A 22,798-nucleotide genomic window follows, 5' to 3' on the forward strand; every position below is an offset into this window, starting at 1 on the left:
GGGGAAAGGAGACGCGGTGTCCTTCTCTGATTGTCCCTAGTGCTAGGAGTGTGGGGGTGGGAGAGCGCCCACCCACCCTGCGTAGGTGGGGGGTACCATCAGCTCGCTCTCTCTCTGTCTCTATCCCTCCATCCCTTCCATGGACCTGCCAGTCTACAGAGCAGAGCTAGCTGCGCAAGTGCAGTGCTAGGGAAAATGGTGTCTGCATTGTGAGAGACATCACAACACCAGATGTCCAATTTGCACTTCAGCCTTGTCTGAATGGGAAGACGATGTGGAGAATGTCTTGATGGCCGCGTAGAGGAAAGATCTGCAGCTGGGGTTGAATGCAGGGGCATTGCATTGTGGGCCCAGATTATAATTCTTATTCTTGTTTATTTATCTATTTTTACAGCTTAATACGAAGATCTTTCCAAGGAGCACAAATGCTTTACTGTATTCTACATGTTCTGGAAACTGTTTGATTAATGTCCCAGTTTGTGGTGAATTAGCATATTGAATTGTTTGAAAACTTGTGAATACTTGCCCACTAAGCCACTAATTTAAGGAGCTGTTTGTTGAAATAAATTTCTGTTGTGTGGATCCCTGTGGATGTGTCTCTGAGGGCTCCTACCTGAGCAGCGGTGTGGCAGGAGACAGTAACAGGTTCGTAGGGAGGTGCTCACAGTCAGGAGCTGTGATTAAATAACATGGTGGGTGCTCAGTCAGCCGATCCACGTTCTCCCCGTTAATATCTCCCACAATTGTCTTTAGTGGCTGCGTGGAAATAGCCTAGCCCGCTACACACACTCATACAGACACACAAATTGAACGCTATCTAGTACCCCTTGGAGCTGTGGCTGTCTATTTCAGAGTGTGTGTGCATATAGTACCAGTCATAGGGTTTGGAGACACCTGCTCATTCAAGGGTTTTTCTTTATTTTGACTATTTTCTATGTTGTATAATAATAGTGAAGACATCAAAACTATGTAATAACACATATGGAATCATGTAGTAAACAAAAAAGTGTTAAACAAATCACAATATATTTAAGATTTTAGCCACCCTTTGCCTTGATGACAGCTTTGCCATTCTCTCAACCAGCTTCATGTGGAATGCTTTTCCAACAGTCTTGCTGGAGTCTCCACATATGCTGAGCACTTGTTGGCTACTTTTCCTTCACTCTGCGGTCCAACTCAACACAAACCATCTCAATTGGGATGAGGTCGGGTGATTTTGGAGGCCAGTTCATCTGATGCAGCACTCCATCACTCTCCTTCTTGGTCAAATAGCCCTTACACAGCCTGGAGGTGTGTTGGGTCATTGTCCTGTAGAAAAACAAATGATAGTCCCACTAAGCGCAAACCAGCCATGCTGGTTAAACTGTGCCTTGAAATAAATCACAGACAGTATCACCAGCAAAGCACCCCCACACCATAACACCTCCTCCTCCATGATTCACGGTGGGAAACACACATGCAGAGGTCATCCGTTCACCTACTCTGCATCTCACAAAGACACGGCAGTGTGAACCCAAAATCTCACTTTTGGACTCATCAGACCAAAGGACAGATTTCCACCGGTCTAATGTCCTTTGCTCTTGTTTCTTGGCCCAAGCAAGTCTCTACATCCTATTGGTGTCCTTTAGTAGTGGTTTCTTTTCAGGAATTCTACCAATTCGACCATATTCTGTGTACCACCCCTATCTTGTCACAACACAACTGATTGGCTAAAATGCATTAAGAAGGAAAGAAATTCCATTCATTTTTGCAAGGCACACCTGTTAATTGAAATGCATTCCAAGTGACTACCTAATGACAACAGTGTGCAAAGCTGTCATTGAGGCATGGGTGGCTACTTTGAAGAATCTCAAATATAAAATATATATTTGTTTTGTTTAACACTTTTTGGTTTACTACATGATTCAATTAGTTATTTTCAATGTAGAATATATTGAAATAAAGAAAAACCCTAGAATGAGTAGGTGTCAAAACTTCATAGGCTGTTGTTTGTGTGTGTGATCCAGGATAACCTTTTAAGGTGTGTGTGTGTGTGTGTGTGTGTGTGTGTGTGTGTGTGTGTGTGTGTGTGTGGGACGTGTTTAACTATTTTTGTGGGGACCAGATGTCCCCACAAGAATAGTAAACAAACAAAAATGTTGAAATATAATTTGACCAACTGGGCACGTTTTGTTAGTCCCCACAAGGTCAAATGCTATTTCTAGGGGGTTAGGGTTAGAATTACCTTTAGGGTTAGGAGCTAGCGTTAGTTTTAGGGTTAGGAGCTAGCGTTAGTTTTAGGGTTAGGGTTAAATTTAGGGTAATGGTAAGAGTACAGGGTTCAGGTTAGGGAACATTTTGAATGGGACTGAATTGTGTGTCCCCACAAGGTTATTTGTACAAGACTGTGTGTGTGTGTGTGGTGAGTGTGTGTAGGATCAGGGTGAACTGGGCCTTGTAGAGCACAGTGAAAGTGTAATTGTTGCTGTAAGTGATAGTTCCCCCTGATATGTGACTGCCATAAGGCCTAGGTGGATTTGTATGTGGCTGTTAATAAATGAGTATTTTTCTCCCCTCACCGCATATGTGGGTGACACACACACTCTATTCTAATGAACCTAGGCACAGCCAGATGGTTCTATTATGAAGATTTCTTTTTCTGTCTGTCTGTCTGTCTGTCTGTCTGTCTGTCTGTCTGTCTGTCTGTCTGTCTGTCTGTCTGTCTGTCTGTCTGTCTGTCTGTCTGTCTGTCTGTCTGTCTGTCTGTCTGTCTGTCTGTCTGTGTCTCTGTCTCTCATATATATTCAATTCAGGGGCTTTATTGGCATGGGAAACATATGTTAACATTGCCAAAGCAAGTAAAGTAGATAATATACAAAAGTGAAATAAACAATAAAAATGAACAGTAAACATTACACTCACAGAAGTTTCAAAAGAATAAAGACATTAAAAATGTCATTATGTATGTATACTGTGTTGTAATGATGTGCAAATGGTTAAAGTACAAAAGGGAAAATAAATATGGGTTGTATTTACAATGGTGTTTGTTCTTCACTGGTTGCCCTTTTCTTGTGGCAACAGGTCACACATCTTGCTGATGTGATGGCACACTGTGGTATTTCACGCAGTAGATATGGGAGTTTATCAAAATCGGGTTTATTTTCGACTTTGGTATCAAAATTTGTTTTGTTTCTAATTATTTGTGGAACTGTGTAATCTGAGGGAAACGTGTCTCTAATATGGTCATACATTTGGCAGGAAGTTAGGAAGTGCAGCTCAGTTTCCACCTCATTTTGTGGGCAGTGTGCACATAGCCTGTCTTCTCTTGATAGCCAGGTCTGCCTATGGCGGCCTTTCTCAATAGCAAGGCTATGCTCACTGAGTCTGTACATAGTCAAAGATTTCCTTTATTTTGGGTCAGTCACAGTGGTCAGTTATTCTGCCACTGTGTACTCTCTGTTTAGGGCCAAATAGCATTCAAGTTCTTTTTTTGTTAATTCTTTCCAATGTGTCAAGTAATTATCTTTTTGTTTTCTCATGATTTGGTTTGGTCTAATCGTTTTGCTGTCCTGGGGCTCTGTGGGGTCTGTTTGTGAACAGAGCCCCAGGACCAGCTTGCTTAGGGGACTCTTCTCCAGGTTCATCTCTCTCTAGGTGATGGCTTTGTTATGGAATGTTTGGGAATCGCTTCCTTTTAGGTGGTTGTAGAATTTAACAGCTCTTTTCTAGATTTTGATATTTAGCGGGTATTGGCCTAATTCTGTTCTGCATGCATTATTTGGTGTTTTACAATGTACACAGAGGATATTTTTGCAGAATTCTCAATTTGGTGTTTGTCCCATTTTATGAATGGACCCCAGGCCTCACAACCATAAAGGGCAATGGGTTCTATAACTGGTTCAAGTATTTTTAGCCAGATCCTAATTGGTATGTCTCATTTTATGTTCCTTTTGATAGCATAGAAGGCCCTTCTTGCCTTGTCTCTCAGATCGTTCACAGCTTTGTGGAAGTTACCTGTGGCTCAAATGTTTTGGCCAAGGTTTGTATAGTTTTTTGTATGCTCTAGGGCAACTGTGTCTAGATGTAATTTGTATTTGTGGTCCTGGCGATTGGACCTTTTTTTGGAACTCCATTCATTTGGTCTTACTGAGATTTACTGTCAGGGCCCAGGTCTTGCATAATCTCTGCAGAAGATCTAGGTGTTGCTGTAGGCCCTCATTGGTTGGTGACAGAAGTACCAGATCATCAGCAAACAGTAGACATTTGACTTCAGATTCTAGTGGGGTGAGGCCGGGTGCTGCAGACTTTTTTAGTGCCCTCGCAAATTCGTTGATATATGTTGAAGAGGGTGGGGCTTAAGCTACATCCCTGTCTCACCCCATGACCCTGTGGGAAGAAGTTTTTTTGCCTATTTTAACCGCACACTTGTTGTTTGTGTACATGGATTTTCTAATGTCGTATGTTTTTCCCCCAACACCACTTTCCATCAGTTTGTGTAGCAGACCCTCATAACAGATGGAGTCAAAGGCTTTTTTTAAATCAACAAAGCATGAGAAGACGTTGCCTTTTGTTTTGGTTTGTTTGTTTGCCAATTAGGGTGTGCAGGGTGAATACGTGGTCTGTCGTACGATAATTTGGTAAAAAGCCAATTTGACATTTTCTCAGTACATTGTTTTCAGTGAGGATATGTACGAGTCTGCTGTATGTGTGGTTGGTACATCCCTTCGTACAGTTAAAGAACTCAAAGCCCCTCTTTACCACCAGTGGGTCTTGTGTACTTTACATGCAGTTTAATTTATCAAATGAACAGTAAATATTGAGTGTTTGTGTAGTTAAACACACACACATACAGAGAGGGAACAGTAGGCCTCTACACTACTGTTTTCCCGTTAGCTGGCACCAGGGCGTGCGAAGGCAATGGCGAGCCCTCACACCCCTATCAGTCACGGCTGTTTTGTTTGGAAGTTAAGAGGAGCAAAATAGCAGCTGTCTCTCTTGATATATCACTTCTCATCACTCCTCAAACCCCACAGCACGGCTGGAGGAGAGAGAAGGAGGGAAGGAGGGAGGGAGTGAGGCAGGGAGGGAGGGAGTGAGGCAGGGAGGAGGAGGGAGGGAGGCAGAGAGAGAAAGAGGCAGAGAGAGAGGCAGAGGGAGAGAGGGGGAGGCGGAAAGGGGGGAAAGTAGGAGGCAGAGAGAGGGGGGAAGCGAAGAGGGGGTGGTGGGGAGGCAGAGAGGCGGAGAGAGGGGAAGGCAGAGAGGCAGAGAGAGGGGTAGGCAGAGAGAGGGGTAGGCAGAGAGAGAGAGGCAACGAGGGCGAGAGAGAGAAGAGGGGGAGGGAGGCAAAGAGGGGGAAGGAGTGAGGGAGGCAGAGAGGGTGAGGGAGTGAGGCAGGGAGGGAGGGCGGGAGTGAGTGAGGCAGGCAGGCAGGGAGTGAGGTAGGGAGGAAGAGAGAGGGGCAGGTGGAAAGGGGGAGAGTGGGAGGTAGAGAGAGGGGAGGCGGAGGGGAGGATGAGGGGAGGCGGAGAGTGGGGGATGCAGAGAGAGAGAGTGGGGGAGGCAGAGAGAGAGAGTGGGGGAGGTTGAGAGGGGGAGGCAGAGAGAGGCGGAGGGAAGCAGAGAGAGAGGCGGAGGGAAGCACATACCCGGAGATGAGAGAGAGTGTGGGAGGGAGAGAGACAAAGAGAGACAGGGAAAGAAGAGAGAGGGATGAGCTTCTGCATTTTTCAGCTTGTTTTTATAAAAATAAAGTTTTAGAGTTAGATAAACTTGGATTTTTCGGCGAGGGCATATACAGGATACTACCCTCCACAACATTTTTTATTTTTAACCTTTATTTAACTAGGCAAGTCAATTGAGGTATTTTGGTAGAGCATGGTGTTTGAAACGCCAGCATGGTGTGTGCAACGCCAGGGTCGTGGGTTTGATTCCCACGGGGGACGAGTACAACAACAAAAAAGAAGCATGAAATGTATGTATTCACTACTGTAAGTCGCTCTGGATAAGAGCGTCTGCTAAATGACTAAAATGTAAAAAATGTAAGAACCAATTCTTATTTACAATGACGGCCTAGGAACAGTGCGTTAACTGCCAGATTTTTACCTTGTCAGGTCAGGGATTGGATCCACCAACCTTTCGGTTACTGGCCCAACGCTCTAACCACTAGGCTACATAACCTTCACTCCATATCAAAACTCCAAACCTACAACCTGATTTTGGACAACATTGCCTGGAAGGATTCCTACTACCAAAGAGTTTTATTTCCAAAATATACAGCAAATGCTCTGGCAAACAAACAGCAGAAAGCTGAAAACAACCTGGAACTGTGTGAGTACTTTTAAAGTCAAGAAGATAAATACGTTACAATGATATTTTACTTTATAAGGACTGAATGCTAAGTTAAGGCTACTAAGCTTGCTAGGACAGATCATATCTGACTGCAACTTCAATTAGCACTGAGGTGTGAAGTGAGAGGTGTCAAAGCCCAAACTACCAGATGTGAAACAGGGAAGGGACTCAGTGTATGCTAATTTGGTATAGAGCAGACCTAACTCACTCTATTCAATTAATCCAAACAGGAACATTTTACATTTGGCTAGAAATTCAAAAGGAAATTATCTCAACAGAGAAAAATGTCCTCCTGTGTGCTACCCATATCCCTCCACTAGAATACTTTAATATACTTTAATGAAGACTGCTTCTCTGTCCTGGAGGGGGAATCAATCATTTCCAGGCCCATGGACAAGGTACTAGTCTGTGGTGACCTAAATACCAGAACTGGACAAGAACCTGACACCCTCAGCACACAGGGGTACAAACACTTAATTGGAGGTGACAGCATTCCCTCCCCCATATACCCCCATAGGCACAACTACAACAACATAACCAACAAAAACGGGTCACAACTCCTGCAGATCTGTCGCACGCTGGGTATGTATATAGTCAATGGTAGGCTATGAGGGGACTCCTACGGTAAGTACACCTATAGCTCATCTCTTGGCAGTAATACTGTAGACTACTTTATCAATGACCTAAAACCAGAGTCTCTGAGTGTTCACAGTCAGCCCACTGATACCCTTATCAGATCACAGCAAAATCACAGTCTACTTAAACAGAGCAATACTCAATCATGAGGTATCATAGCCAAAGGAACTGAATAATATTAAGAAATGCTATTGATGAAAGGAAAGTATAAATTCTCATTTAGACCAGCGGTCCCCAACCCCCGGGCCGGTCCGCGGGTCATTTGGTACCGGGCCGCAGAGAAAGAATAAATAACTTATTTTATTTCCGTTTTATTTATTATCTGGGTCTGAACAATGTTTTATTTTGAAAATGACCGGACGGCTGTCTGGTTTAACTACTCGGATTAAGGAGGTTGCACCTGAATATGAGTCTACGCATTGTGTCATTCACAGGGAAATGCTGGCTAGCCGAAAAATACCACCGGAACTTAACAGCGTATTGAATGATGTCGTTAAAGTTATTAACCACATCAAAGCACACACCCTTAACTCGCGCCTGTTCGAGCAGCTTTGTGAGGAGATAAACGCGGAGCACAGACATCTTCTCTTATACACAGAAATAAGATGGTTATCCTGAGGGAGATCGTTGGCCAGAGTGCTTGAATTAGAGAGCCGCTGCAGAGATTTCTCTCAGAAAAAAAAGTCACCGCTGGCAGCACATTTCAGTGACGAGGAATGGGTCGCAAAACTCGCTTACTTGTGCGACATATTCAACCTGCTCAATGAACTCAAATCGGTCACTTCAGGGGAAAATGACAACTGTCTTCAAGTTGGCAGATAAAGTAGCTGCATTTAAAGCCAAACTGGATTTGTGGGGACGGCGCGTGAACAGAGGTATATTTGACATGTTTCAAACATTGGCGGGGATTTTGGAAGAGACTGAGCCTTCATTGTCCCAGCTGGTGCACGATCACCTGTCTTTGCTTTTAAGAGTTTGAGCGCTACTTCCCAACCACAAAAGACCCACGAACTGCCAAGGAATGGATCCGCGACCCATTTGTCAACAAACCAGGTGAATCCAGTATGTCTATGCAAGAAGAAGATCAACTGCTGGAGATCGCAAATGACGGCGGCCTTAAAAGTATGTTCGAGACAACAACTCTGCCGGTTTTCTGGATTAAAGTCACGGCAGAATACCCTGAGATCGCCACAACAGCACTGAAAACCCTGTTGCCATTTCCGACATCCTATTTGTGTGAAGCGGGATTTTCTGCAGTGACAGCAACCAAAACAAAATTACAGAGTAGACTGGACATAAGCAACACACTTCGGGTGTCATTGTCTCCCATTACCCCTAGATGGGACCGTCTCGTTGCAGAGAAACAAGCTCAGGGCTCCCACTGATTTAGCGTTATGGTGAGTTGTATTTTTCATGCACTTTATATTTGTTTTTGTGTTGTATCTTATTTTTAAGGCATGTTTAAACGTTACCATAGCGACCAGAGAGTGTTAGGGGGCAGAGAGGATGTTATTCATGTTATGTTGTTGGTGCGATGTTACGAGGACGCTGCTAATAAAGTTGCATACGAGTACACAGTGGATTCACGTTTATTATTATATTTAAAAAAATACCACCGTTTTTATGCCGGTCGTATCATTTTATTTTGTGTATTTATCCGCCACACCTTAAAGGCCGGTCCGTGCTAATATTGTCTTACATTAAACCGGTCTGTGGCCCAAAAAAGGTTGGGGACCGCTGATTTAGACAACTTCCTGGACAAAACATTCCACTGTAATAGTGAAGGTGTAAACTTGACAGTAGAAAACTTAAACAGTATATTTGACCTCTCAGCTTCCCTATTAAATAAAACAAATGTAAAACAGAAAACTGAAGAAAATTAACAACAATGAAAAATGGTTGGATGAAGAATGCAAAAACCTAACAAAGAAATTGAGAAACCTATTCAACCAAAAACATAGAGACCCAGAAAACCTGAGCAAACGCCTTCACTATGGTGAATCACTAAAGCAGTACAGAAATACACTACGGAAAAAGAAGGAACAGCATGCCATAAATCAGCTCAATGTCATTGAAGAATCCATAGACTCAAACCACTTTTGGGAAAATTGGAAACACTAAACAAACAACACAAAGAGTTATCTATCCAAAATGGAGATGTATGGGTAAACCACTTCTCCAATCTTTTTGGCCCTATAACAAAGAACAAACAGCAAAAACATATACATGATCAAATACAAATCTTAGAATCAACTATTAAAGACTACCAGAACACACTGGATTCTCCAATTACATTGAATGAACTACAGGATAAAAAAACAAACCCTCCAACCCAAAAAGGCCTGTGGTGTTGAAGGCATCCTCAATGAAATGATCAAATATACAGACCACAAATTCCAATTGGCTATACTAAAACATCATCCTTAGCTCTGGCATCTTCCCCAATATTTGGAACCAAGGACTGATATCCACAAAAGTGGAGACACTTTTGACCCCAATAACTACCGTGGGATATTTGTCAACAGCAACCTTGGGAAAATCCTCTGCATTAACAGCAGACTTGTACATTTTCTCCGTGAAAACAACGTACTAAGCAAATGTCAAATTGGCTTTTTACCAAATTACCATACAACAAACCAGGTATTCACCCTGCACACCCTAATTGACAAACAAACCAAAACAAAGGCAAAGTCTTCTCATGCTTTGTTGATTTAAAATAAGCTTTTGACTCAATTTGGCATTAGGGTGTGCTATACAAATTGATGGAAAGTGGTGTTGGGGAAAAACATACGACATTATGAAATCCATATACACAAACAACAAGTGTGCAGTTAAAATTGGCAAAAAAACCATTTCTTTCCACAGGGCCATGGGATGAGACAGGGATGCAGTTTAAGCCCCACCCTCTTCAACATATACAGTACCAGTCAAAAGCTTAGACACACCTACTCATTTCAGGGTTTTTCTTAATTTATTCTAATTTCTACAGAATAATAGTGATGACATAAAACTATGAAATAACACATATGGAATCATGTAGTAACCAAAGAAGTGTTAAAAATATATATTTTATATTTGAGATGCTTAGCCAATTCTTAGCCAAAATAGCCAACCTTTGCCTTGATGACAGCTTTGCACACTCTTGGCATTCTCTCAACCAGCTTCATGAGGTAGAAACCTGGAATGCATTTCAATTAACAGGTGTGCCTTGTCAAAAATGTTTTTGTGGAATTTATTTTCTTAATGCGTTTGAGCCAATCAGTTGTGTTGTGACAAGGTAGGGGTGGTATACAGAAGATAGCCCTATTTGGTAAAAGACCAAGTCTATATTATGGCAAGAACAGCTCAAATAAGCAAAGAGAAATGACGGTCCATTACTTTAAGACATGAAGGTCAGTCAATCGGTAACATTTCAAGAACATTTCAAGCCTTCCCTGTAGCTCAGTTGGTAGAGCATGGTGTTTGCAACGCCAGGGTTGTGGGTTCGATTCCCACGGGGGGCCAGCAAAAAAAAAATGTATGAAATTGTATGAAATGTATGCATTCACTACTGTAAGTCGCTCTGGATAAGAGCGTCTGCTAAATGACTAAAATGTAAAAAAAAAAAAATGTAAATGTAACTTTGAAAGTTCCTTCAAGTGTAGTCGCAAAAAACATCAAGTGCTATGATAAAACTGGCTCTCGCGAGGACCGCCACAGGAAAGGAAGACCCAGAGATACCTCTGCTGCAGAGGATACATTTATTAGAGTTACCAGCCCAAATAAATGCTTTACAGAGTTCAAATAACAGACACATCTCAATGTCAGCTGTTCAGAGGAGACCGCATGGATCAGGTCTTCATGGTCGAATTGCTGCAAAGAAACTACTAAAGGGCACCAACAAGAAGAATAGACTTGTTTGGGCAATGGACATTAGACCGGTGGAAATCTGTCTTTTGGTCTGATGATTCCAAATTTGAGATTTTGGGTTCCAACCCCCGTGTCTTTGTGAGATGCAGATTAGGTGAACTAATGATCTCTGCCTGTTTGGTTCCCATCGTGAAGCATGGTGGAGGAGGTGTGGGGGTGCTTTGCTGGAGACACTTTTGTGATTTATTTAGAATTCAAGGCACAGTTTAACCAGCATGGCTACCACAGCATTCTGCAGCGATATGCCATCCCATTTGGTTTGCGCTTAATGGCACTTTCATTTGTTTTTCAACAGGACAATGATCAAACACACCTCCAGGCTGTTTAAGGGCTATTTGACCAAGAAGGAGAGTGATGGAGTGCTGCATCAGATGACCTGGCCTCCACAATCACCCGACCTCAACCCAATTGAGATGGTTTGGGATGAGTTGGACCGCAGAGTGAAGGAAAAGCAGCCATCAAGTGCTCAGCATATGTGGGAACTCCTTCAAGACTGTTGGAAAATTATTCCAGGTGAAGCTGGTTGAGAGAATGCAAAGAGTTTGCAAAGCTGTCATCAAGGCAAAGGGTGGCTACTTTGAAGAATCTCAAATATGAAATATATTTTGCTTACTACATGATTCCATATGTGTTATTTTATAGTTTTGATGTCTTCACTAATATTCTACAATGAGGAAAATATTGAAAATAAAGAAAAACCTACTCAATTTTTGTGAATAATGAAAATGTAAACAAACACTGCATATCCACAAACATGGTTAAAACTTGACTTAACAAAAATTAAGAAAAACCCTTGAATGAGTAGGTGTGTCCAAACTTTTGACTGGTACTGTACATCAACTAATTGACAAGGGCCCTAAAACAGTGTGCAGCACCCGGTCTCACCCTACTAGAATCTGAAGTCAAATGTCTACTGTTTGCTGATGATCTGGTGCTTCTGTTTCCAACCAAGGAGGGCCTACAGCAGCACCTAGATCTTCTGCTTATATTCGGTCAGACCTGGGCCTTGAGAGTACACCTCAGTATGACAAAAATAATGGTGTTCCAAAAAAAGGTCCCCTTGTCCAGGACCACAAATAGAAATTCCATCTAGACACCGTTGCCCTAGAACACACAAAAAACTATACGTACCTCAGCCTAAACATCAGCGCCACAGGTAACTTCCACAAAGCTGTGAACGAGCTGAGTGACAAGGCAAGAAGGGCCTTCTATGCTATCAAAAGGAACAAAAAATGAGACATACCATTTAGGATCTGGCTAAAAAAATACCTGAATCAGTTATAGAACTCATTGCCCTTTATGGTTGTGAGGTCTGGGGTCCACTCACCAACCAAGAATTCACAAAATGGGACAAACACCAAATTGATACTCTGCAAGCAGAATTTAGCAAAAATATCCTCCGGTACAACGTAAAACACCAAATAATGCATGCAGAGCACAATTATGCCGATACCCGCTAATTATCAAAATCCAGAGAAGAGCCGTTAAATTCCACAACCACCTAAAAGGAAGCGATTCTTAAACCTTCCATAACAAAGTCATCACCTACAGAGAAATTAACCTGGAGAAGAGTCCCCTAAGCAAGCTGGTCCTGGGGCTCTGTTCACAAACAGACAGACCCCACAGAGCCGCAGGACAGCAACACAATTAGACCCAACCAAAACAAAAAGATAATTACTTGACACATTGGAAAGAATTAACAAAAAGCCTTTCAGGTTATGTCGATATAGGACTCGTTTTACTGTGGATATAGATACTTTTGTACCTGTTTCCTCCAGCATCTTCACAAGGTCCTTTGCTGTTGTTCTGGGATTGATTTGCACTTTTCGCACCAAAGTACGTTCATCTCTAGGAGACAGAACGCATCTCCTTCCTGAGCGGCATGACAGCTGCGTGGTCCAATGGTGTTTATACTTGTGTACTATTGGTTGTACAGATGAACGTGGTACCTTCAGGCGTTTGGAAATTGCTCCCAAGGATGAACCAACTTGTGGAGGTCTACAATATTTTTCTGAGGTCTTGGCTGATTTCTTTTGATTTTCCCATGACGTCAAGCAAAGAGGCACTGAGTTTGAAGGTAGGCCTTGAAATACATCTACAGGTACACCTCCAATTGACTCAAATGATGTCAATTAGCCTATCAGAAGCTTCTAAAGCCATGGCATCATTTTCTGGAATTTTCCAAGCTGTTTAAAGGCACAGTCAACTTAGTGTATGTAAACTTCTGACCCACTGTAATTGTGATACAGTGAATTATAAGTGAAATAGTCTTTCTGTAAACAATTGTTGGAAAAATTACTTGTGTCATGCACAAAGTAGATGTCCTAACTGACTTTCCAAAACTATAGTTTGTTAACAAGAAATGTATGGAGTGGTTGAAAAACGAGTTTTAATGACTCCAACCTAAGTGTATGTAAACTTCCAACTTCAACTGTATATACTCAGTGAGCATAGCCTTGCTATTGAAAAAGGCCGCCGTAGGCAGACCTGGCTCTCAAGAGAAGACAAGTTATGTGCACACTGCCCACAAAATGAGGTGGAAACTGAGCTGCACTTACTAACCTTCTGCCAAATGTATGACCATATTAGAGACACATATTTCCCTCAGATTACACAGTTCCACAAATAATTAGAAACAAAACCAATTTCGATAAACTCCCATATCTATTGGGTGAAGTACCACAGTGTGTAATGCTCCCATCACATCAGCAAGATTTGTGACCTGTTGCCACAAGGTCACAGAACAACCACCATTTTAAATACAACCCATATTTGTTTATATTCCCTTTTGCACTTTAACATTTTTCACATAATATGACATTTGAAATATCTTTATTCTTTTGGAACTTCTGTGAGTCTAATGTTCACTGTAAATTTATTTCACTTTTGTTTATTATCTACTTTCCTTGCTTTGGCAATGTTAACATATGTTTCCCATGCCAATAAAGCCCTCAAATTGAAATTGAATTGAGAGAGAAGAGACTTCATGTAGACAACCCCCCCCCCTTCTCTCTCTCCCCCTCCCTCTCTCCAGAGAGCAAACTTCCCCCAGACACAGGCACAACACATGGACCTTGTGGGAATTTCGATGGGAGTGCATTAGCTTTGTTCATCCATATACCCCACTGTTAAAAAAAGAGCGAGAGAGGGGGGATTGACTATTTTAATTCTCAGCCTGATGTTAGACAAGCCAAACCTTAAAATAAACCCTATCCTTCCTTCCCCTCTCTCTTTCTCTCTTCCTCCTTCTCTCTGTATCCTCTTTCTTCCTCGTCCCTCTTTTTCTCTCTTTCTCCCTCTCTTTCTATCTCTCTATCTGTCTCTATTTATCTCTCTCCTCCCTTTCTCCCCCTCTTTCTCTGTATTCTCTTTCTTTCTCGTCCCTCTTCCTCTTTCCTACCTCTCTTTCTATCTCTCTTTCTCCCTCTCTTTCTTTCTCTCTCTCTATTTATCTTTCTTTCTCGCTCTCACTCTCTTTCTGTATTTGTTTGGGGATTTTCTTCCTCTATCTATTCTTCCATAAAGAAGAAGAATCCTTTCTTTTCTGGGCACTGTCACTGTAACCGTGCAGAGTGCTCACTTTCATTATGTAAACAGCTTTGATGTCAACGCCGTGTGCCTACTCTCTGGGTAAGTGGCTTTTAAAGAGAACTCCGGCCGACAGATTCACAGTCAGCCTGCTCTCCTGTGTGTGTGTGTGTGTGTGTGTGTGTGTGTGTGTGTGTGTGTGTGTGTGTGTGTGTGTGTGTGTGTGTGTGTGTGTGTGTGTGTGTGTGTGTGTGTGTGTGTGTGTGTGTGTGTGTGTGTGTGTGTGTGTGTGTGTGTCTCTGTCTCTGTCTCTGTCTGGGAAGTGTGATGTAGAGAGATGGTTAAACCAACCAGTACAGTGTGTAGAGGTCATGCCACCATTCCTCAGGCCTGTTCCATAGTCACCTGTTATCTATGTTTAGGCTTTGGTCAGACCCAGGGTAACCCTCACCCTCTCCTCCCACCCCCATATGCGGGTAACCCCTACACCCATGTCCAGCGGATCATCTCCTTATCGCCTTAAGAGCGGTCAGCCGGACCAAGCATGTGTGGAGTAATCAGAGAGCATTACACACATACAGTGTGGGAGGTCTGGGGGGGGGTCAAGGCCAGTCGTCCCTCCTCCCTCCCTTCCTACCCCAGTTAGAGCTGGCACCGACAGCACACACGCTCCCTTGGATTACCTCTGTCTTATTACCTCTGTCTTCCCCCCGCCGTCACCCTTCCCTCCCCCACAGACTGGTCTTTCCTGTAAGGCCTTTCCTTCCTCTCTGCTCCTCCTGGGGCACCGGGGGGTCACCACACAGACCCCCAGAGAAAGGGAGAAGGAAGGGTCAGCCCCAGTATCTTTACGGCTGCCTGTCCCGACTGGCTCTGTCTAGAAACGCAGGCTGGCCTTGATAGAGTGGAGGTTATAAAGTGACTTACCTGCTTTGAGAGACATGTGGAGACAGCATCCGAGTGATGTCACAGGTCAACGGTGAGGTCAGGGATATATGCAGCTTCCTCCTCCTCATCTTCTGCTCATCTGCCTCCTTACACTCGCCACGTTGTCGCACAGCTGTGGCATTCACACTCGTTTTGATACGTATGCCACATTGAGTAGTTTAAGTAATACTGGCAGTATTACCAAAGAGAATTTAAATAAAGAGGCGTAGAAACTGCTTCTTCAGTAGAAATCCTGATCACGCTTGTAGGCCATGTCATGGCGACGTGAGCTAGCGCAGCTCATGCGCAGAAACATGTCATCGGATCTAACGGTCGTTTTGCACCGAACTGCTCATGTGCAGGCCGTCAAATCAAAGCTACTTTCATGAGGTTTTAGTAATGACAGTTTAGCTACTGAAGACGTTGGCTCCAATCTAGGTTTTGCCTTTAGTGTTTGAGAAAATTGTGAAGTCTGCTTTGCGTGGCGTTCCTGGAAGTATTAGCCTGTTGGGCCTCTGGGTTTGAAAACGCTATGGTATTACACATTTTGACAGTTTTTTTTTCCCCTCAGCCAAATGTCCCCAATCCCTGTCAGTGTGAGTGCACAGCATCATCCTCAGCAGCACCAGCAGCCAGATAGACCCAGACAGACAGAGCTCCAGGGAGAGAGAGACACAGAACCACTTAGCACTCCTGCACTACCTGCAGGGCCAGGCCTTTCATTATGGGACTAATAACACAGTGTTAATGATGTGACAAAGTGGTGGAGCCCATTCTGCTGATTGGCTGCAAAGACTGCGTTAGACAGGCGGAGGCTGAGGCCCACGCAGGGATGGTAGACATTTTCTCTTGCAGCTTTTCTTGTAGTGCGTGCGTGTGTGCATGTCTTTGCCTGTGTGGGCGCGTCGTTGCCTGTGTGTGCGCGTCTTTGCCTGTGTGTGTGCGCGGGTGTGTGTGCGGGTGTGTGTGTGGGTGTGTGTGTGTATTTCCCTGCGTGGGTGTGTGACTGTGTGTGTGTGCTTGCCTGTGCGTGGGTTGGTGTGTGTGGTGGTTAACAGCTCCCATCAGCAGATTATGTTTTGACTCTGTGACTACGTCTGTGGGGTTTGTGGCTACGTCTGTGGGATTTGTGGCTACGTCTGTGGGGTTTGTGGCTACGTCTGTGGGGTTTGTTATTGTGGGCTTGTGTGTGGACTCTAAGGTTCTCTCTCTGTCTCTGTCTCATTTATATATGTATCTGTCTGGGCCTGGAGTGATACTGATCTCAGAGCTGTGCTTCCTCATCTGACTACAATCAGCAAGCCCCTTTATCCTGACCCTAGGCCTGTCTGTCAACCTGATCAAAGACCTCTGTGTAGCCGTTGGCTGACTAGTTCACACACACATACATAGATACACACACACATAACAGCACATATTCACTATGCTTCATAGATGCTATAGCCTACATATGCGTACACACACGCACACATATATACGTTCATTCTCTCAATCCACTTCCCCCACCTCCGTCATCCTTCTCTTTTTCCATATCAGATAGTTCTCTGGCCACCTGAGGTGCTGAACAAATAATGTAGCACAAATTACATTTCCTGCAAGGCTTATTGATGTCATTAAACACCTGCATTTTGAACCCCGCGATCATTTCAGTCTTCATCAGGGAGTCTGACATTTCAGTGAATTAGCTGACTCGGGCTGGCCTATATCTCTTAGTGTTCAGAGCATTCCTCATCCAGCAGGTCATCTCATTTGGTTTGTCCGCCGGCCTGTGATTGGCTACTCCCTCCTAATCATGGCATCATTTGTCCATAATGTGATTCTTTGGACACATAATCAGGTTAGCAATGAGTTTCCAGAGCATGTGGTTATCATGACTGGTAGAGGAGACTGTGGGCTTTGGTTAGAGGAGTCTGTGGACTTTGGTTAGAGGAGACTGTGGACTTTGGTTAGAGGAGACTGTGGGCTTTGGTTAGAGGAGACTGTGGGCTTTGGTTAGAGGAGACTGTGGGCTTTGGTTAGAGGAGACTGTGGGCTTTGGTTAGAGGAGACTGTGGGCTTTGGTTAGAGGAGACTGTGGGCTTTGGTTAGAGGAGACTGTGGGCTTTGGTTAGAGGAGACTGTGGGCTTTGGTTAGAGGAGACTGTGGGCTTTGGTTAGAGGAGGCTGTGGGCTTTGGTTAGAGGAGGCTGTGGGCTTTGGTTAGAGGAGACTGTGGGCTTTGGTTAGAGGAGACTGTGGGCTTTGGTTAGAGGAGAATGTGGGCTTTGGTTAGAGGAGACTGTGGGCTTTGGTTAGAGGAGACTGTGGGCTTTGGTTAGAGGAGACTGTGGGCTTTGGTTAGAGGAGGCTGTGGGCTTTGGTTAGAGGAGGCTGTGGGCTTTGGTTAGAGGAGGCTGTGGGCTTTGGTTAGAGGAGACTGTGGGCTTTGGTTAGAGGAGACTGTGGGCTTTGAATACAGAAGCTCAGGTATTTGTTTAACACTGTAGTAGGAACCCCAAAACGTTTTTGATAATTTACATTTTTAACAGAATCATTATTATTTTCATTCCGTTCCAGTGTTCTGACCAGCAAAATAAAGTTCTGAACCGTTTTAAAAAATGTAGCTCGTCATTAATTTACTTCAGCAATCAGTGTGGATAGAGCAGCTTGCTAAGGAGCGGGCAAGCTACTTACATGCGTTGGACAGACGAGTATAGGGCACAATATTCGACAGACATTTTGCGGATGGGGAGGGAAGGTGGAGGACGAGGCTTGAAGCGCTGGGCATCTTGTTATGACATGTATTATCTGAATTAGGTCCACAGAATTATACCTACGGAGGAGCGGCTTCTATGAAGGAACGTTGAATGTCCTTGAACTTCAGAGAGTGGGTTTTGCATTGGACCAGCTAGTAATAACCTTCTGTGTGCAGAGCGGCACCAGAATGAAAATATAAACACATCTTACTTGTTGTTAATAAATCCAATGAAACGGGATCACTATAGTATCCTTGGCCTAAACATTAGACTGTTACCATGGTTACTCCATGGCTATCAGACTGAAAGAAGTAGCTGTTAAAACGACACAATAGTCTCTACAAGTCAGAATGTTGAATAAATTGATATTTGAGGTTACTTTACCGGTTGTACTTTTGGAGGTAGGATGTGGAGATAGGGTATCCACAGGAAAGTGTTGTTTACCCGACTTTTCGTGCCGCCGGTAGGTTCTCTCAGTCTCGTGGCTCATTGCATGTGATGCACAATATGTAAACAATAGCCGAACGTAACCAGACGTAGTCAACGGAAGCGCGTTTTCTCGCAGTCAGCTGGAAGTGTTTGCCGTTCGGTCTGTGGTTCGATTAGGTTCAGCCATATTGTGCAGATGTTTGTCACGGGCGAATTGCATAAGTATTGAAAATTAAAACCGGAATTACAAACCAATATAAAGACCAGCGTACTGAAAGTTGTGGTAATAACACTGCTCTGTGGATATTATTTTTTACATTTTCGAACAGTAGAAGGACAAACCACACAGAAAATTGGTAGAGAAAGTTTAAATGTAATTTTATCCTACTGGCTTGTAAGGAACATTTACAAATATGTTCACACAAATGTCTCAGGCTGTATATAGCAATTAATTATGCATTACAGCCTGATTAATCAGATTATAGTATCCTTAACTAGCATTGAAACGATTAATCCATTCATATCTAATTAAAAATCTCTCTCCCTAATTTCTGAATCACGCTTGTAACATCAGTAAAGCTACTAGACTATGCTTCGGAGGGGGAGGGGCAGGTTGCGTACACACGCACTGCCAAAGATTTTCAACTGGCAGGCAGACAGACACTGGAATAAGTTTCTAATTTACATTTTGAGAGCTTTGCAAAGGCGTCTTGTTGTGTTTTTTGTGGGACTGGAAAAGATGCCCTGGATGTAAAATACCGTTATTAACCGGTTCCCCTGCTTTTAAAATAACAGTTCTGTTCCCGGAATAGTATAGATCACTTTCATTCCTGATTCTGATTCTGTTCCTCGAAAAAATGTCATTATTTTCCAGTTCTGTTCCATGAACCAGTTCCAACCCCTGCTCTGTATGTTGTGTAGTATTACATCCCTTGACTATCCCAGACCCAGTCCCTGCTGTCATAGACTGGTAGCCTGGTCCCAGATCGGTTTGTGCTGTCATGTTTTGCATGGTAAGGAGTTGACATGATATCACAAACAGATCTGGGACCCGGCTAATAGACTGGTAGTTTTGGTGTATGAACCAGGTGTTGTTTTAGTAGTTTGTACTGATGGAGCATTCAGGCTTTCTAACCAGGTTGAAGTATATGGGCCGTGTGACAGTGTGAGGGCCCAATCTCTCTGACTGTGTGTGTGCATGCATGCGTGTTTATGTCATCAAGCCAAGGGCTTGGACACGCTCTGCCTCCATGCTGCCACCCTCCCTGGCCCTGGTTTCCTGTGGGTATGGCTGGCTCTAAAGAGTCCAGCTAAAGCTAACATAAACACAGAGGGGCCTAGCTTTGGACTTTCCAGCTGTCCCTGTGGTCACAGCAGACACGTCCCCGTCTGACGCCACAGACCTCAGCCACTCCACACCACTCACCCCTGTCCTCGTCTGCCCGGGTGGGCCATTACACCACAGCACCGCCATGCCATTCCATGCCAGGCTGGGCACGTTTAATAAATACCCCCAGTAATACCCCAGTAATTACCCCAATACCCCCAACCCCTGATTCTTACAGCTGAGGTCATTATCTTCCACTACAAACACGCCAAAACACAACCGACAGAAAGTCTCCTCCTCTCTCATCCTTCTCTCATCCACTTCCCCCCAAAACAACGTCTCCACAAAAACCCTTATGTTTTCAGCTGCCGAGAAGCAAGAAAAAAAAGAAAAGAAAAAGAAAAGAGTTGTTGATGTCATTGAACCATGTAACCGTTGGCTGTGGGTTAAGGTTACACTGTGTACAAGTTCCTTAGTGCTGTGGCTGGGCGGGATAAACATACCTTACATCAACACTGTAACCACACACTCCCTTGGCTTCCATTCCCCCACATCGGGACTGCACTGAGCTTGAAGAGCACAGCACAGCATGGCCAACTCCAGACACTTTCAATTATCTCACACATACAGTTTTGCCTGTCTAGGGGCCTAATAGTACTGCCGGCCTGTCTAGGGGCCTAATAGTGCTTCTTATCTAGGGGCCTAATAGTACCGCCTGTCTAGGGGCCTAATAGTACCACCTGTCTAGGGGCCTAATAGTTCCGCCTGTCTAGGGGCCTAATAGTACTGCCTGCCTGTCTAGGGGCCTAATAGTGCTTCTTATCTAGGGGCGTAATAGTACTGCCTGTCTAGGGGCCTAATAGTACCGCCTGTCTAGGGGCCTAATAGTACCGCCTCTCTAGGGGCCTAATAGTACCGCCTGTCTAGGGGCCTAATAGTACTGCCTGTCTAGGGGCCTAATAGTACTGCCTGCCTGTCTAGGGGCCTAATAGTGCTTCTTATCTAGGGGCCTAATAGTACCGCCTGTCTAGGGGCCTAATAGTACTGCCTGCCTGTCTGTCTAGTGCCTGCCTGTCTAGGGGCCTAATAGTACTGCCTGCCTGTCTATGGGCCTAATAGTATGGCCTGCCTGTCTATGGGCCTAATAGTACGGCCTGCCTGTCCAGGGGCCTAATAGTACGGCCTGCCTGTCCAGGGGCCTAATAGTACGGCCTGCCTGTCCAGGGGCCTAATAGTACGGCCTCCCTGTCTAGGGGCCTAATAGTACGGCCTCCCTGTCTAGGGGCCTAAGAGTACTGCCTGCCTGTCTAAGGGCGTAATAGTACTGCCTGTCTAGGGGCCTAGTAGTACTGCCTGTCTAGGGACCTAATAGTACTTCCTGTCTAGGGGCCTAATAGTACTGCCTGTCTGTCTGTCTAGGGGCCTAATAGTACTGCCTGCCTGTCCAGCGGCCTAATAGTACGGCCTGCCTGTCCAGTGGCCTAATAGTACGGCCTGCCTGTCTAGGGGCCTAATAGTACAACCTGTCTGTCTAGGGGCCTAATAGATATACACTGTATATATGAACAAAACCAAAGTCCATTATTCTTTACTCATAGGCTGCATACTGTTCTTCATTGTTGTGTTGCTGTACAGGGATTTGTAACTGACATCAACATGAGATGTAACTTACACTGTATCATTGGTGTGTTTGCGGCGTTGTTAGTTGCAAATCAAGATGTCTGTTTTTGTTTGTCTTTCAGATCATTACACAGTATGTTTATGAACTGTTGGAGAAGAAGTGCAATATGACGAAAGTAATCTTGCCAGTAAGTATCACGAGGGGAAAACGAGGCATTTAATTCATACCCTTGAAGATTATAGGGGGTATTAATGTGAAGATTGACCTAAATGCTCCGGCTTCTGACAATGATTATGATATTAAGTGTCCCATGAAAACCAGGATTGGAGAGGAGGAATAAGCTTTTCCAGCTCTCTGTCGTTGTACAAAAATGTCTCAACAAATTAACTGTATTGTGACACACCGTCTCAGAGTCTGAAAAGCCGTTGCTTAATCTGTTTTGGATTCAAATGCACTCAAGGGGACTTTATTTGCTGTCAGGAGTATATTCTAGTGTATTCTTTCTCTGTGTCTCTGCTCATCCCAACATTCAACACATGCTTGAATAGTCTGTTGCCTTTCTTTTGAAGGAAAATGGGTTTGTCCTTTTCATTTTTAGCTTTGATAATTTTTCTAGCTGTATTTGTAGTGGATTTTTTGGACCTGTGTTGTCTTGGCACAGGGATTAACAATATCTATAAATTACCAAGGTAACCCGGGAGCCAGTTTCATTACACACTTTTCAACTTTTATCTGCTTGCCCTATTTATCTCTTTATTCCCATGGAAAATGGCTCTGTTCTTGTGTGTGTGTGGTAGTGGTGGGTCCGTCCACCTGCGTCGAGTTGAACTTGTGACCAAGTATAGAAGGAGGGAACGAGAGAAAAAAGGAGAAGAAAGGCTGAGAACTTTTCTTTGTCTGCTTGGATTAAGTTCTTGCAGCTGCCACCCATGGTTTTTATGGACAGTGTGTGTCTCCTTAGAGATCCCTCTGGCATACTGGGGACCACATCCATCCAACGGGTGGAGGGCAGTCAAGGACACATACGCACGGGCGTGTGAGCGCACACATTTTTGAAGGACTTATTTGTTACTATGGAGTATGTCAGACTTCCTGTAAAAAAAACAGTGCGTACAGGGCAAGGCTGTACTTCTTCAAAAAAATAATTTTTATATATTTAGTTTTATATTACACTTATATTACAATGAAAAGACGATACTGTGTGGTGTAACTAGGTGGACGTGACAGAGGAGGAGCCCAGGAGTTTCATCTACCTGAGTGCTGATGCCATGTCCAACCCTGCCAAGCTGTTGGTGCTCATCCAGGGGGATGGAGTGGTCCGGGCCGGCCAGTGGGCACGACGCCTCATCATCAACCAAG

General features: G+C 44.0%; 1 protein-coding gene across 1 annotated transcript in view; it reads left to right on the top strand.

Moving 5' to 3' along the window:
- Positions 1-22,798, top strand: part of LOC106585793 (cotranscriptional regulator FAM172A homolog) — a 319,763-nt gene that overhangs the window by 14,520 nt on the left and 282,445 nt on the right. The window contains exons 5-6 of the mRNA XM_014172421.2: positions 21,561-21,626; positions 22,654-22,798. The exon at positions 22,654-22,798 is cut by the window's right edge and continues 47 nt beyond it. Coding sequence (XP_014027896.1) covers positions 21,561-21,626; positions 22,654-22,798 — 211 coding nt within the window. The remainder of the gene's footprint in view (positions 1-21,560; positions 21,627-22,653) is intronic.

The sequence above is a fragment of the Salmo salar genome, chromosome ssa24, assembly GCF_905237065.1.
Source record: "Salmo salar chromosome ssa24, Ssal_v3.1, whole genome shotgun sequence".
Lineage (NCBI taxonomy): Eukaryota > Metazoa > Chordata > Actinopteri > Salmoniformes > Salmonidae > Salmo > Salmo salar.